At 31.4% G+C, this 17,583-nt stretch overlaps 2 protein-coding genes across 3 annotated transcripts in view; both read right to left on the bottom strand.

The window, feature by feature from the left end:
- if (integrin subunit alpha inflated) overlaps positions 1–17,583 on the bottom strand; it is a 54,792-nt gene that overhangs the window by 15,115 nt on the left and 22,094 nt on the right. For both annotated transcript variants that reach the window (XM_070651082.1, XM_070651081.1), the window contains exons 4-6: positions 7,236–7,333; positions 3,196–3,325; positions 35–96 (exon numbers count right to left, since the gene is read on the bottom strand). In XM_070651082.1, coding sequence (XP_070507183.1) covers positions 35–96; positions 3,196–3,325; positions 7,236–7,333 — 290 coding nt within the window. The remainder of the gene's footprint in view (positions 1–34; positions 97–3,195; positions 3,326–7,235; positions 7,334–17,583) is intronic.
- On the bottom strand, positions 10,095–12,088 carry LOC139098781 (uncharacterized). The gene is made up of 4 exons (XM_070651083.1): positions 11,714–12,088; positions 11,485–11,647; positions 11,358–11,424; positions 10,095–11,301 (listed from the first exon to the last, which is right to left on the bottom strand). The coding sequence occupies exons 1-4, from the start codon at positions 11,843–11,845 to the stop codon at positions 10,158–10,160; spliced, it is 1,506 nt and encodes a 501-aa protein (XP_070507184.1). The 5' UTR covers positions 11,846–12,088; the 3' UTR covers positions 10,095–10,157.

Consider the following 17,583-nt stretch of genomic DNA (forward strand, 5'->3'; position numbering starts at 1 on the left):
ATCCATAACAAAATATAAATAAAAGTTCATTTACCTTGCTAATAGCAGCACTCAAACCAGCTTGACATGAGCCCTGTCGATGATATCCCCAGTACACTAAAAATGGAAGAAAAACAATTAAAACCGTAAACAACTATTGAACTATTTCCTGTGAATCATCATAGAAACTAGTTGACAAATGTGCAAATTAGTTAAAAGGAAATCTCAACGAAAAACCTAATCATAAAAAAAATATTTACAGCACTTACGTTTTCATTTGATCATAAATTTTAAAATAAGCATATAGGAGAGACTCATAAAATTATATTTACATACTAACCAGAATAAGAATGTGCCACAATGTTGGCGCACATTTGTAAGCAATAAAAAAATTTGCCGACAATTTGTCATAAATGAATACAACTTCTGCTTTTGAATGGCATGTAATTTATGTAAATTATTTAAAATAACTTTTTAATGCAAATGAGCATCATAAGAATGTAAAAAAAAGAGTAGAAGAAGTGAAGGAGAAATGCATTTACCGGGGCATTGACAAAAAAGGAAACAAATTATTTAAAAATATATAAGATAGAAACAAAGAGAGGAACATGAAGATGAGCAATTGAATAGTTAAAAAAGAATACATAAAAATGTGTTGCACATATGTTCAAAAAGTATCATCAGATGCCGCGCACACGGGTATAACAAAATAACAACCGTAAAAGTAGAAAAGAGATACAAAGGAAGAACCTTTTTGTGCTTCTACAAATAAAATGCTCTTACTATGCATTACTATAGATATTGTGCATGCAACTATGTAGTTTGGTCGGTGATCTTGTTTAAGTATGGTCACTAGGAGAGGTAGACATAAGGCGCATACCCTGGTGCATACTTTGCATGTTAAGAGTTTACACTTGATCAGTAGTGGGCAACCTGTAAGCCACGACACTTCGCGGTAGAAATTCTACCTAATGATTCGTCTCAAGCGGGAATCGAACCTCGATCCTCTCGATTGCCGATCAAGTGCGCACACCACTAAGCAAGTCCGCTAATCTAGCACGTTACAAGCAATAATCTTACTGAACTTAATGCTGATATGTTCTATTCTCAGGCTAGTGCAGATCTTCTTGCATCCAACCCTCAAAGACCTCAAACCAATAAACCCCATTCAAGACTAAATGCCTACCTAACCTCACTTTCCATTTCCCAAGACACACTCCACAACTAAGTAAATGAGATGAATTTTAAATATTCAACTATTTTTAGACTCAAGTCGGACCGGGCATGACGAATAAAAAAATATTTCCAGCACGTATTTGTTTACGGCATCAAGAGAGATATTAACTGCCTTTTTATGTCTTTTATGTATTGATTGTCTATTTCAGATTATTATTGTATGGAATGAGATTATTTTACAATACTTCTTATGTTCTTTACAAGCTTATTGTAAGAAAAATTTTAATTTCTTCTTTAAGAGAAGCTGGATGTTCGTCATTGAGATTGTGGATCATTTAATAAAGAAATAAATCATGACAGAGAAATGACTTTTGTGTCAAAAATGTTGTTACACATGAAATATTTTACAGATTTGGATGTAAATGATTCTATTTTTAGATATGGAAGGTATGACAGCTTCTGATAGTGAATAGGCGTGTGGGATATCAAGAATTGTATTCTATCTAGAAGCTAAAGCCACAATCTTTCAATTTCTATGGCAATAACTCATGAAATTCATGATTAATAAGCAATAGCTTGATATTCCTGAACATAACCTCAAAATCTCAATTCCCAAGCTGTTTCTAATTAAAAACCACTCCACAAGCAATCCTTTTGTAAATTAATCTACAACATAAATCTCCTGACTATTATGACATCCATAAAAATGGCAAGCAACTCACTCTTGTGTCAAAAATGTCATGTAAATTTCTTAATTAATTATGACCAACAGTTCAGGCACTTTTTCAATGTTAAGTTCATGATAAATCATCAAAACTAAGGGACATGTGTGTCTGTGTGTCCATATTAAAGCATATCATGCATCTGTACAATAAAGAGGATGTTCACAATCGATTTTTTTCACGCTCCACTTCCGTTAATTTTTTTAAATGTCAGTTTTTTCAAGGGTTTATCGCTGTTGACTATTGCAATGTAAAGTGGTTGAGTAGGACATGTCATTATCCCTTGAGCATATACACTCTGGCTGAAATTTGATAGTTTTTACATAATTCAGAGGAATTTCGCTCTTATGAACATTGATGTGATTAAACAATTGTTTCATATTAATGGATTTATAGCCGAGGGTGTCATGTAGGTAAATAAAAATTAAAAATGCACAACAAAAGACAATAAATTATGAAGAAAACAAATTTGGAACGTGACTGAATGATGTAAGTAAACAAACAAATTTGATTTATATGATAATATTAAAGATAATTAAGTGCATTAACCTATAAATGACGCTATTAGGAGATACTGTTAATGCTTTAAGGTAGATCACGTTCTCTAGGTGTGAATATATTTATTTGGAAGCAACACTGTGGGCAATTTTAATTAACTTTATAAAATTGATGAAAAAATATCAAAAATTTCAACGGATTTTTCAAATTTGAATTCTTAATCAGGGCAAATCCTACGAAATTTGATTTCAACTTCCAAAAGATCAAAACAAATACTGAAAATCTTCAAAAATATCAATATTCTAGTGACATCCAAGACAATTTCATCAAAAACTACAAATTTACACTTCATCTACTCTTCTTTGATGCTTGAACTGATCTTAAAGATCAAACAATTCTTTGAAGTTTCAACTTGTCACATACCATTGTGATGAAAACACTTGAGAGCAATAATAATATTTTAATTAACTTAAAATCGACATCAGAGGTAACATAAAATTGTTTTCCATAATTTTCTCATAACATAACATCTGAAGTTGTGCATTTTATGGGAATTTTTCTAATTTTTTAATTTTCATTTCCCCTAAAGCAATAGCTGTTTCCTTTTATATTCTTTTTTGTTACTTTTGAAAGAAATCATGTCAATTAATCTATTTTTAAAATTGAACATCATTATTTAAATGCCTTAGTCAATGCATTAGGTATATTCATTTCATGTATTGAAGGGGAAGACGTTTCTTGACTCTAATTGAAGCATATTAATTTTGAAGTAACTGAGATTTCCTTCCAAAACTACATCGTGTATTTGTCTCATACTCACTTGTTCGACATGGCGAAAATTCTTTAAATTCTCGAAAGTTATCTTTGGCAATGAAGCATGTACCAACAGGTTCGTTACGTTCAACCTTTTTCGGTTGATGTTGATGGTAGACGTATCGTGGTGCACAAGCCTATGGAGTAAAAAAAGAGAGAAATTTAATAGACAGTTTATTGGTGTGTGGTTTAAGTAGAATAATGGCATCAATTTTATATGGAGTTAGTATTGTTTTCTTAATTCAGGAAATTGAGCTGAATTCAGCATGTTGTGCTGAATTCAACAAGATGAGCCAAATTCAGTCTATTCAACAAATCAGCGAGTCAAGTTAAATTTAGTCAATTCAGGAAGTTGAGCTGAATTCAGCAAGTTGAACGAAATTCAGTCCCTTCAGCATGTTGAGCTGAATTCAGTCAATTTAGCAAATAGAGATGAATTTAGTAAAATCAACAAATTCATTCAATTCAGCAAGTCAAGTTTAATTCAGCAAAGGAAATTTTCGTGAGTTTAGCAAAGTTAAGCTGATTCAAGTGAAACTTCATATCCCAAAAGTACAAATCTTTCAACAAATTCATCCACCAACATTATCTCTCGTCTCAATTCTTTTCCTCGTCCAATAAAACTCTCATTTCTTGTCAAGTCTTGTAAGTATTACAGTAAAAGAATGTTGTTTCTTGTCCTTTCCAAAAATAGATTTACGCCACAACCTTGAGTCGCAAATCAATCATCGATAAAAGGAAACGACAACAATTCGATTTTGTGATAACAGCAAACAAATAAGAAACGAAACGGCACAAAAAGTACAGTGGACTGTGGAGAGAAAGAGTGCAGTAACATTTTTCAAATTAAAAGACACGAAGACCTCTGCATATAGCATCTCATAAAACACGAATGATACTGAAAAAGGCTAAACAATGTGGATTTTGAGGTGAGTTGTAGATGCTTGGCAAAAAAAAAGAACTGAATTGATGACGATGAAGAAGTTTTGTGTGTGATGCATCATAAGGAAAGAAACATCATGATGGACATAAAATGATAAAAAGAAACAGTAATAAAAAAATTAAATTCATCCATGTCCAGTTATATGTTCATGGATAGAGAAAAAGCGGATTTTTTCAATGTTAAGGCCACCGTCCGTGCTGCATCGAATCTTACAAACAAAAAGTTTCGTCAATTTTATGAAAGCGATAAATTTACCAATAACAAATAAAAAGGAAATGAGATGTCGGGGCACGTGAATTTATGTTATGTTGAGGATGCTAAAATGTACAATAGTCTTCACCCCACGAAATCAGAGTTTCAATGCATTTTTTAAGTTAATTTTACAAAATTTTTCGAACTCCAATGTGAAATTGCCAGCAGCTTTAAATGTACAAGATGAACAAAAAATTACGCATTCAGGTGTCTGATTTCGAATGGACAGAAATAAAAACAAGAACATCGGCAAAATTTTTCAAACATCCATAAATGGTAGCAGCATCTTCACCGATTGTTATGTATCGAATTTTTATACAATAACATAAGAATTGAATAAACAATCAGGAATCGATAAATGTTGAAATGACATTATTGATGACCTCTGACCACAAAATCTCATTCATATAAAAGAGATATTTTACATAAAACAATTACAATTTGCCAGTGGTACTCGATTGTACATATAGAGCGTATGATGCGTATGCACAGAAACAAACAATTTTATTGTTCATCCTTCCCATTTGGTATCAAATAGTCGAGAAATGTACTTTGGCAAACTGTTTTATGGAATGCAACAATGGGAAGATGTGTGTAATGTGAAAGAGAGTGATTGTATCTCCCTTTATTCTTCTTCTTTGTTGTATACTTTATATAAAGTGCAATCGATACGGAAAATTTATTTAAATTGTTCTTTGAAGAGCTACATAGACACACCATACTTGGCAAGGTGAAAATATATTTTATTGGAAATAGATACGATGACTTATTGTTTTAAAAAGTGTGCCTTTTGGACATGGACTTTTGTTTTGTTGAGTATTTAATGTTGCAAGTCATTGACATTGAATGTTTGACTTCTATTCAAGATTTAACGGAATTGTAAAATTTGAAAATTTAATGAAGTTTTAGAATTCAAAATCTAACGGACTTGTAAAATTCAAAGCAAATTAACGGATTTGTAGATTTCAAAAACCTTCAAATTTCAAGAAATCCCCAAAATTTCACCACGATTATTAGAACCTCAAATAAACAAACATAAAATCCATTTACAGTCACACTATAATTATTCATAGTTTGATCATTGAAGCTCTTAAAAAGCAGTTCAAATAATCTTTAAACATAACTCACGACTTAACCAGATTAATCCATTTACATTGTTCGATTTATATTTGCTCCATTTATGGTCATTAGGAATTCAAAGTTTATCAATTTGCATACAAATAGTAATTCATGTTTTCCTGCCTTCATTCTTATTCTTTCTTTCTTCACGAAAAAAAAGAGAAGATCTTTAACAAAATGATTCAATTGAATGGTATAAATACATGCTAAATAGCAATTTAACCTTTCGACCATAAGATTATTATTTACTTTTTCTAACTTATTCTGATTTCATTCTCATCATCTAAATGCTTCTGTACCCATTTCTCATGTTTCTAAGTTACACAAAAAAATTAACGATTAGCTAAAAGGAAAGTCAAGTAAATTTCATGTTTACTAACCGACGATAAGTCAAAGCGCAGGAGAAGATACAAAATATATGCATATAGGTACGGTAAAGCTTCAATCTTAGCAATATAACACGCTTGTAGATAATAATAATGAACAAAGAAATGCTCTTTGTGGGTTGTCGTGTCAAGAAGTCAAAGCGATTAAATTAAAATTACGTGAAAATTACTGTAATCGCTGCCTTTTAAAGCACTTTAATAGGATTAAATAGGATATGCTGTGAAAGCAATAAATGTCTGGATTGTTGAGCAATTCGAGTTTGCTTGAGTAGAGGACATGGTTGTTAAGTTTTGTAAAATGCATATTCCATAGTCAAGATTTTTGGAGGTTATATGGATCTCAGGAGAGTGAGTCTATCGCCCCCTTCTGCTTCCTTACTGTTTCAGAAATCAAAACCAAGCAGCTATCAAGGTGTGCCATCAGAAACCCCTAAAATGCTCAAATCACAATCTTATCAAACATAACCTTGTGACTTCCTCAATTCTCCCAGCTCATGTCACTAACCCCTTCCTCCTCAATCTTTTTATTTGCTAATCATTTTCATATTTTTTTTCGCTATGCAAACATGCCATAAATCCACATTTAATGTCAGACACTATAAAACCATTGTTGTGATAGCTTCATAATATGTCCATCAAGTTGTTAAGTAAATGACATTTATCTTTCTCCACTGTAACGTAGATAGTGCAAGGCAAATGATATAAATAGAATTTGACATGAAGGTAGGTTTTGCTCATTAATTTTTATGTATATCACATGATGGCGGCCTCCCTTTTTCTCTAACTTGATTGCTATGAGTAAGAAAGTAGAAGAATTTTTTTATGTGCTATGTGGGATTTCCATCAACACGTAACATGCATATTAGATATTTTGTATTGTTGATGCAATGAATTGATAGAAAAAACAGGAAGACGAGCACACGCCTTAAGAAATAAAGTGCAAAAATCAATCGAAAGTCGTTAAAATATTTTCCTTTTCCCTTCCTCAGTCGGCAATGACTGCACAAACGTCTACACAATAACCTTTCCTAAAAGCACAATTTCCTTTCCTATTCATTCATCAAATGCGATAAAAAGGCGACCAACAATTTCGGTGGCTTTTAACTTGATTTGGTATTTTTATGTGAAAATTTATTTCCTTCATTCCGTTCACTAATTCAGCAATCAAAATTTATTTATTTTTTCAAGAATCACAAAAAAATGGAATGAGAGATAATTTATTGACGCGTGTAGGTGGCCAGAAATTGTGGTGGAGAAATTGACATTGAAAATTAGACAAAAAAGACACAAAACTAACATATTGCATTGATGCCACACCTTAATGGATTAAAGAAACTTATTACTTACCACAAGCGGGCCATTAATGCCTGTGCTTGATACTGATGCGCCAAACCATTGATTTGATTTTGTATCAATTTGTTCATTTCGCTCATTGTAGTTGTTGCCTGTAATCGAAAATTGAATTTTAATTAATTGAGTGAATATTTTACACGCTTTTATTTTTTGTTTCTGCGTCAAATCTTGGAATGCAAACATACAATATTTAAGCAATTTAAATCAAAAATTCTTAATTATGCTATAATTTTAATGTCCGAAGTCAATTAAGTATATTTCCAAGACACTATAAAACCATTGTATGTGGAAGAGATAGCTTCATAATATTCAAAAAACCATCAAGTTGTTAAGTAAATGACATCTTGATATTATGGAAATTTATCTAACATAATTCTTTCTAAACTGTATAACGTAGATAGTGCTGGATCTTCCTAAACTGTATAAATACGGTTCAATTACTGATCCTAAATAGAATTTGACATGAAGGTAGGTTTTGCTCATTAATTTTGCTATGTATATCACATGATGGCGGATATTACCTCCCTTTAAATATTCTCTAACTTGATTGCTATGAGTAAGAAAGTAGAAGAATTTTTATACTGTGCTATGTGGGAAGCGGAGCCATCAACACGTACTGTGATCATGCATATTAGATATTGGAGTCCGACTCTTGTATTGTTGATGCAATGAATTGATAGAAAAAACAGGAAGACGAGCACACGCCTTAAGAAATAAAGTGCACTGTGAATCATATCGAAAGTCGTTGGACGAAAGAAGCGAAAATATTTTCCTTTTCCCTTCTGTGATCTCAGTCGGCAATGACTGCACAAACGTCTACACAATAACCTTTCCTAAAAGCACAATTTCCTTTCCGAAGCGAAGTGGAGTTCATTCATCAAATGCGATAAAAAGGCGACCAACAATTTCGGTGGCTTTTAACTTGATTTGGTATTTTTACTGTGCAAATTTATTTCCGAACTTGATCTATGCATATTCCGTTCACTAATTCGAAGCAATCATCTACTGTTTATTTATTTTTTCAAGAATCACAAATAAATGGAATGAGAGATAATTCTACTATTGTGATCTATGCGCGAAGCGTAGGTGGTCCAGAAATTGTGATCTATGGTGCGAAGAAAGCGAAGTGGAGTGACTACTGTAATCTTGAAAATTAGAACGAAAAAAGTGGAGTCCGACACATAAAACGAAGCGAACATATTGCATTGTAATCTATGCATAGTCACGAACGAACGAAGCTTCCGACACTATGGATTGCAAACGAAACGAAGCGAAGTGGAGTCCGAATTACTGTACCATACAAGCGGTGGAGTCCGACTCTACTGTAATCTATGCATAGTTGGACGAACGAAGCGAAGCGAAGTGGATGACACTACTGTGATCTATGCATAGTCGGACGAACGAAGCGAAGCGAAGTGGAGTCCGATACTGATAGTCGGACGCGAAGCAACCTTCACCATTGGGTCGAAAAATCTATACTTGATTGACTAAAAATGAATAAAATAAATTCAATTTGTTACACGCTTTTTCAAGAGTGAACTCATATAAAACAAAATTTTTAAGTAAAAATAAAAGCGTGGGGCGCTCATAATAGACATAATGTTATAATTCTTAGTTACTTGTATATTCAAGCCCCTGATCAAAAAGCTATAACAAGCAGATTTACTCCAATAGGTATTAATATGTTAACTGATAAGATTCTAAATGTACTTCATTTTGTATAACCTACTTTAGAATATTTTAGCATTAACAAGAAAAGTTATGTTAGTGCATAAAAAGAATTAGGAAATTGTAAGCAAGTATTCCCAAGAGACAAGGAGCATGCTTCATGAGTATGCTCATATAATTGAGCATGTTCAATTATATTAATTCAGTATACATATAAGCACGCTCGTTAAAATGAGAATGTTCATTGTCTGCTAGGGAATGCGTTAACTTCATATGGTAAACACTGAAATATATACAATTTCAAAACTATACAAGTAACTAAGAATGTATAAATTATGTCTATTATGAGCGCCCCACGCTTTTATTTTTAGTTAAAAATTTTGTTTTATATTTGTGTGTCCGGTAAAAAAAATTATTTTCTTCTTTTTAACTCTTGAATAAAAGCGTGTACTTTTTAAAAAAAGTTTTTTTTTTATATAAATTGATTGATTGCTGTGGTTTTGTCGTCCAAGAAATGCTTCTTTATAGCTCGAATCTATTATTTATCACAAAAATTGTCAAATTTGATTTTGTAAACAATTCAACGCTGAATTCAGCTGAATTGAGGAAAATTCAAATTTGAAATTTCAGTTAAAAATTTTCTTGCACGACAAAAATCCAAAAGTGAATAAAAACGTGTTAGAGGATTAACTAGGTGAAATTATCACTAAAAACTACAAAACAAATGTTCATCTATATCTACAAAATTGGAGCTTTTAAGGCATAACATAATAAATGGCTTTAAATGCTTCAATTCTTATCTAAATATTTCCATTTTCTTATATTTATCTATAATCTTATTTTCTCAGCTAGAACACGATGACTGTTCATCACCATCCAACCCACCTTTAAATGTAACGACACATTGATCCGGGCCTTATTTTATTTTAACAAATTTTCATTTTATTTATTTCGAAAGCGGTAAAATAATTTTAGAGAAAAAAATAGTCAGATTTTGTATATGGAAATGAGACACTTTATTGTGTGTTATACATGAATTTATGAGAAGTTTTATACCATTATTGCGTTTTTTGAGTAATTTATGTGATGAATGATATGGAAGATTGAAAATATGTTTCTTTAATTAAGTGGTCTTTTTGATCTTGTTTGGCTTTTAATGATGGAACCAAAAAATAATGTTCAAAATTAAAAATATTAAGATGTTAACTTTATTGCCATAATTAACTAAGAGAGTACACATCTAAAAACTTATAGTAATGTTAACTTTGGTTTTGTTTCCTTTTTTTCCCCGCCAGGACAAATTCCGTCACTAAAAACTCTTTGACAAACTTCATCCACACGTTGCCACAACTTATCTCCATATTTTCTAACTGAGAAATCCTTTTCAGTCTCCTTCAAACAGTCATCTGTGCATTGATTACGATAGTGGAACATTAGAGCATCCTTTGAGTCAACATATTGCTCATATGAGCCTTTGAGTGCATCCCATACATAATGATTTCCTACTTCTATGACTTTATCACGTTTAGCTATGAGTTTTGTACGTACATGATTCCATTTGTAGTCACCAGTACTGTGCTTGAGTCGAATGACTTTAGCTTGAGTGTATAAAAATTTATTGAGTGAATTTTCAGGAACATTTGAGTAATCGCTGTCAAATTTTCCGAACACAAAGAAGTTTTTGAATATAAATGAATGAATTGATGCACGATCATGATGAGTTAAGAATTCAGGAATTGTCTTATAAGCTATAGGAAGAATAATCTCATCAAAATCAGCAATCATGACATATTTAAAATTATCAACCATCGTAGCTCGATAAAAACAATCATTTAGTGTTGCCATAATTCCATAATAGTGAATTGTTCCTTCATCCATACTCATAACTCGATCAATATCCCATTGTAAGACCTCAATTGTTTTTACTGAGTGATAATATTTGAACAACTTATCAACATCGTTGGATATTGACATGTTATAGAAGTAAAACTTCTCAATTCCTAAAAGTTTATAAAGTTCAACAAATTCAGCGATTCTTAATGCATCACCAAAATTATTTTGTGCAGGACCTGGACAAAGTGCTACTCCAGACTTATTCCTCTCTCTAAAATTCTTGTTTGGATACGTAATTCCAATAAAGTATTTATCAGTTGTGATATACTTTTCGTAATTTTCGTGAGTAATCTGAACAGAATTTGGCTTAATGATTTGCTCACTATCGGTTGTGAGTATTATGAAAGGGCAAACGACAAAAAATCCAGGATAATAACCCCAAACAGCCTCATTTAATTGACTCACAGACAATGCCTTTGTTGTCTTGATCATTCCATTTGGGAACTTTAAATGACATCGAAATATTGATTCTTTAAATCTTAATTTCCAGTGCATAGCTCTAAAAATAATCAAAATTATAGATCATGAAGAGGTTGAAGGTACTTTAGTTCTTACGCAATGATTCTTATAGTTCCAATTGGACTAGCTTCAGGAATACTTCTCAGTTTATTGATATACTGTTCTAGAAAATGTAATTCTATTTTAGAATCATCTTAAGATGCTTTAGTATCATGTAGCCTACCCGTCACATTTAATCTCGTATCAAGAAACGCGGAATAAATGAAACAACATCTTGAACTCTTCATCATTCGCTTCCAAGTATTATTATAATTTGTTTCTGTATTATCATCATTATAAATTGTTGAAATTTGAAGTGCTTTCAATGAATTCAATAAGAGATTTTCCTGATGAGTAAAATAAACAGCAATTAGCAATGCTAATTAAGCCCTGATTTAAATTGTAATTCTTACACATTGTTGAGCTTTGTAGTAGTAATGATATGAGATCATCAACAATCCAATTAAAAAGATAACATAGCAGAAGTAACTTGTACAACAATATTTTCTAATTTTTCTTTTTAAGCGTTGAAACATCCTAACCATTGAAATTTAAACTTAATAATTTTTTCTACCTAAATAAATTTGACTAAATGCGGCTTCACCGCATCGAATACTTTCAAATACTGAGTGCATAATGTGTGATAATAGTTTGAAGGTTTTATATCTCCTGATAAGAATTATTTGCTCTTTAGTGTCTGTAGATGTTGTTATCAGTTTTTTATGAATGTATTAATATTGTAAGTTTTCAGGTGTTGTTCATTTATTACATTTGTATTTTAGGGGTTCTTTCGTTAACGATTTTATCTTTTAAGTCATTGTTGATCAGAGTTGGTGCTTCTATGCTTTAATTTAATTATCCTATCTATTTGAAATTGCTTGATTTGGTTTGATTATGATATTTTCAATAAATTCTTCCTTGGATGATTTGGAATTAAACTATAAGATTCTTAATGACTTTATCTTGCTACCAATAAGAGTTTTGATGAGTTTAGCTTAGTATAAACCACAAAACTTAATTAATTTTACTTTTCACACAGAATTTGTTTACAAAACTCTCAGCTGAATAGTTGCTGAATACGCTGATGAAAAATTCAAAAAATTACCGTTATTTTTCAATATAATAAATCAGAAATATTAATAAAACTCAATTTTTAATGACCAAACACGAATCGTCCATATCTCGATCCATTCATTAAGGAATTCCAATAGAAACCACACGAATATGATTATTCTTAAGTATGTGTTTATATGTGAACTCCCATTAATCCTCCAATCTTTCATATAAACATTTGTCATCGTTGACAATAAATCTTTCAATTTTGCTTTCTGTCCATGGGCGAAGAACAGAACTTTTTCGATTAACTCATATTTCAGTAACATAAATCAGTTCCATTAAAAAAAATTTAGATCTCAAAAAACTTACTTTATTATAGTTGACATTAATGTTAATCTCATCAATTGCCCGAAATTGTTCAAAATGAAAAAGAAAACAAGTTTCTTATTTTATGATCACTTTATGCTTTCTTTTATGCCATCTATGACACAAAGTTTTTGTCTTGTGGTCGCGCGGTATGCGGTGAATGTTTTGTGTAGGTGAATATTTTTTATTGCCCTTTTCTCACCAATTTCTCTAATGGATTGCTTTGATTTGTAAGAGACTTGAGTGGAAGTAAAATTGAAGTCATTAATCAACGTATGGTTTAAGTCAAGGGATGATGATTTAAAGTTATTGTTTGAGTTTTTTAAGGTTTGGCTTCCAAATTTATTGGTCTTTAAAGTGCAATTTGAGTTGTTATGTGCATAAATCAGGTAAATCATAAACATATTCCAAAACTAGATCTGCAAACTCATTCAATTGCTCTAGTTGACATAAATAAACAATTGAGTTTGAAAAAATCAGATGCAATCGACCAGCATGAATCTCGCGAGACAATACACCACGCATTCTAACTCAAATAGTAATTTGAGGAGTGTAAGACAGTTCCATTCAAATCAGCACGAGCCGCAATATAAAAATAAACATCGTCATTTTTAACATAAGCATATGTTGTGTTTAAACAAAAGGAAATTCCATTAATGAATAGCATGAGCAGTAATTTAACGCTATTAAGATTATCCCAAAACTGAATCTTCTATTGTACATAATAAGAACAGCAGCCAACGGAGGCAACTTGAAAATGACACTCTCTTATCTTTAACGATTTATCGTCTTTACCAATGCTGACGACGCAGCTTGTTGCATTTTATTTTATAAAAGAAAACGTTTACTAAATAACATGTAATTAATAAATTATCGTCTCGCCACAGATTGTGGTGGATCTCCTCTCTCGGGTGCGATGCTACTGACTTATTATTATCTTTATTTTGTAAGATCACGAATGGAGTCACATAGAGAAGAGCTTTAAACTGTTTGATAAGGCGCATGAATAATTTATGGTTCAAAGTTGAGAATGATGCGAAAGTTTGCATCATAATTGAGAAAAGATGCGAATATTTACATCGAAATTGAGAAAAGATGCGAAAAATAGCATCAAAGTTGTGAAATGATGCAAAAAAATTGCATCAAAACTGAGAAATGATGCGAATATTTGCATCAAAATTAAGAAAACATTCAAAAAATTGCCAAATAAAACGGCATCTGAACTTCAAATTGACGCGAAATCTTTGCATCAATTCACTATTGAGCCACTGAAATCACATTTCACAACATCGTTTCCTCTACAAAACTCATTGAAAAATAATTTTTCATTCATACACAAAGGAATAAATTCTCGATCTGGAAGCAATTGAACGTCATAAAAATTAATTAAACTGTTGTGGCTTTGACTGACACTTCTGGAGCATAAAAATGTATATTATAGAATGTATTTATGCATACACTGCATGTAATGCAACATTCATGCTCATGCAAAAAAATATATATAAATTGGCATCGTGCGAACAATAAGAAAACCGCACGACTGAAATAAATTAATTAATATTGCAACGTCAGATTACATTAGAGTTTATAGTAAGAATTTGACAGCTTAAATATGAAGATTCTGCAATCGGCGAATAATTTTTCGGACTTCTTATTCATTTTCAAGTTTGTGATTATGAGAATGAGAGGAATAAGATGAAGTCTCAAGAGAGTATGGACGGAATGTTTAGTGATTTTGAGAATATTAAGGAGTTTGTGTTTGTAAAATCCAAAACTCAAACATTTTTAGAAGTCATTCACTTGATTTAACGATTATCGTGTCTACATCCAAGACATTATTGAATAAAGCTTTCAAAATGTCAAAGCCTCCTGCCCTCCCAGCCATATCTTACTGAATAAAACTATCAAAAAAGTCTTCATCAAACATTGTTGTGACTAACATGATGTGATCTATGATGCACTTTTGACTATGTATGCATAATGAGGCAATCATGTCTGTTTTGTCTGTATTTTCTTTAAAAATTTTCTTTTTACTAATTTTATATTAGAAAGAAATCTGTAATCATTAAACTGCTTGTCATTCCATCAACGTTCATTCATGTGTACGCTGTCGATCTTCAATGCAGCTGTTCCGAGTTAATCTCATTGAGGTTTAAAAGCTATAGCTTAGCGAGGTTGATATGTATAGTCATGTTGCCATTTATGAGCATTCCGTGGACGAAGATTTCGGAATCTTTTTAAAAGTTCTAATTTTCTTTGCAATTTAATACCCGAAAATACCACTGACAGTTCTCAAATGATACACAACTAAATGCTGAATTATGATTGTGTGAAAGTGCGGTACACAATATGTGGCTGATGAGAAACTGGTTTGCTGTATTTTTATTTATCGTGGGTCGAAAATCAATAAAAAGATTTTTTTCCTTCTCAATTTTTTTTTGTCTACTGATCGACCTTGAATTTCTTCTTTATCAACCACATTATAAAGTTGCTGTGCTCTGGTTTTTAATGTATCATTTAAAATTAATAAGTGAATAAAATCAGTATCAATTATAGGCTACTTCATGTGATGAATTTAAAGTGCACAGACATGTGTCCACATGATGGATGATGATGCAATGGACATCGATATTGATGGCGGTGCTTTTCTTGGGGTAAACCAAATCGAATTTGATCGATCAAAGTTCAATTTACAATCTGAATAAAAGAATAGTTAGTTTCCACGTGCTTTTGATCATTTTCAGACAGAATTCTAAAATTTTATCAATTTTAAGGCGATTTGCTGATTTATTATATTAAAAACAGCTTTGCTCACTCAAATTAAACAATCTTTAACATTTTTCATATATTCAAAATGCAAATCAAGCGAGTTTTTGATGACAATATTTGTCAGGTGAGAATGTAAACAAAATCTCCCGCCAAAATTTGAAAGCTTTAAAAATTGTTAATTTGGAATTGAATTTTCATCTTTTAAACCTTGAAATTCACTTATGCCACTCAAATTCAATCAATTTTACGCAAAATCAATTGAATTTCCATAACAAAATCCATCGACACACATTAGCCCTTACTGTTCAACCTCAATGCACTCAAAATCACGAAGGATGACGGTGAATTTATAAAGAAGACAGTTTTTTGATGAAACGTGACGCGAGCTGTAAAGTAAAGTCAGCGGCTTAAATTGTTTTAAGTAATCTCTCATTGTTTGGATTCGACATTTTTTGAATAAAACTCATAAATTTATTTTCCAAAGAATTGATTTTGTTTTTCTTTCATTTTTTTAAATTGAATTTCCTCTTTCCTGTTGACGTCGTACTGTTCATTAAGTCATCAAAGAGCAATTTATTTACAATTCAATGTTTTTATTTATAGATAAAAGCCTAATTTCTTGGTAGTCAATTTATTATCAAAAAAAATTGTCATGCACATTTATTCACATGAGCAATTTGATTGCAGTTGTGGTTTTGGAGATAATACATAAATAAACAAAGACAGGAAAGCAGAGAATGCATTTAAATTGCTCGATTTATCAATCAGTTGCATTTAAATTAAGTAAACAAAAATCGTGGTCGAAGAAAAATATCAGCGGGTGTCGACAGAATGATGTTGTTCTGAGTTGCTGCATGGTTTACTGGGTATTCTATTTATAAATTTAGTATTAAGAGCGGAGTCAAAAAAATGAAGAATTTCACAATTAATTGATTAACGGTTTTTAAAAACTCGAAAAAATTTGCAAGACATTTCAAAATATTTTCAACCGTTACAAAAATATTCCCAATTTGCTCTCAAAACTCAAAATTTATTACAAATTTCAGTGATTTATGTAAACCAAAGTGGAACTAATAATAATCATATTTTTCATCACTTGGCCAAGTGTATTTGTTGACATAAACAGTTAATCTGTTCTCATATTAAAATGAGATATGTGCATTCATAAATATATATGTTGCATGAGCACACACATCGATGTGGACATTTAAATTTATTGCGCATATATTTTTAGAAAATTACACGCAAGAATTTGGTGATTGACATGTGACTGAAGGGCCTTCATTTTGTACACAATTCTTTACACATTTTTATGAGCTCCTCGGAAATTTTTTCGGAGTTTATAGCACAAGGAAAATTGCAGAATGTCGACATGTCTCAATCGTTAAAAATCTTCAGTTTCCTCATCGTATCATCAGAATAAGAATGAATTAATTGGAATTTTATGATATCAAATTTTATGAATGATCATAAACCAGTTAATGGCCATACCAAGCCATAACATTAATCTTACATAACAAGGTAAATGATTTAAATTCCCTTATTTTTTTCAAGTCATTATTTTCAAATGGCGTGACTAATGCTCAATTGATTGTTAATATTTTATACTCTGAGAGAAATGCCAATTATTTACTCATATCATGCTCATGCCTTTTTGCTATCTTATGAATATATTCAGACGACCTTCGCCTTTTGGTGCAAAAATTCAGCAGAATTTTGTGTTATTTTTTCTCGCTCATTATCTTCTTCTGCTTCATTATGCCTTTACAGCAACCTTTGGTATGAAAACAACGGCAGCTTATTATATTACATTATGCATCATAAATGCATGTCGTAGACATCATAAAGACTAAGTTTAATGAAATGAAACAACAGTTTTGCTACTATGGATTCATAGAATCAGACAACAGCTAGATGAACTGTTAAATTGTGTCAAAAACCTGACCAAAAATGAAAGTGTTTTTACCGAGAAAATTTTACTTGGTGTTCTGATTGTTTTGGCAGAAGACATGGCTGTTAAGAAACAGTTTGTTTGGTGTTTTAGAGCCCCAGCTATTCAATTTAGATACTAATTTCTTTTAAAATACATAAA

The sequence above is a fragment of the Chironomus tepperi genome, unplaced genomic scaffold (genome assembly GCF_022539635.2).
Source record: "Chironomus tepperi strain 1889 unplaced genomic scaffold, CSIRO-AGI_Ctep_v1 contig_453, whole genome shotgun sequence".
NCBI lineage: Eukaryota > Metazoa > Arthropoda > Insecta > Diptera > Chironomidae > Chironomus > Chironomus tepperi.

Coding starts and splice junctions, on each gene's coding strand:
- LOC139098781 (XM_070651083.1), bottom strand. CDS start 11,845: ATGGTTAGGATGTTTCAACGCTTAAAAAGAAAAATTAGAAAATATTGT. Junction 11,425..11,484: donor TACGAGATTAAATGTGACGG/GTAGGCTACATG, acceptor TACATTTTCTAG/AACAGTATATCAATAAACTG. Junction 11,302..11,357: donor GGAACTATAAGAATCATTGC/GTAAGAACTAAA, acceptor GATTATTTTTAG/AGCTATGCACTGGAAATTAA.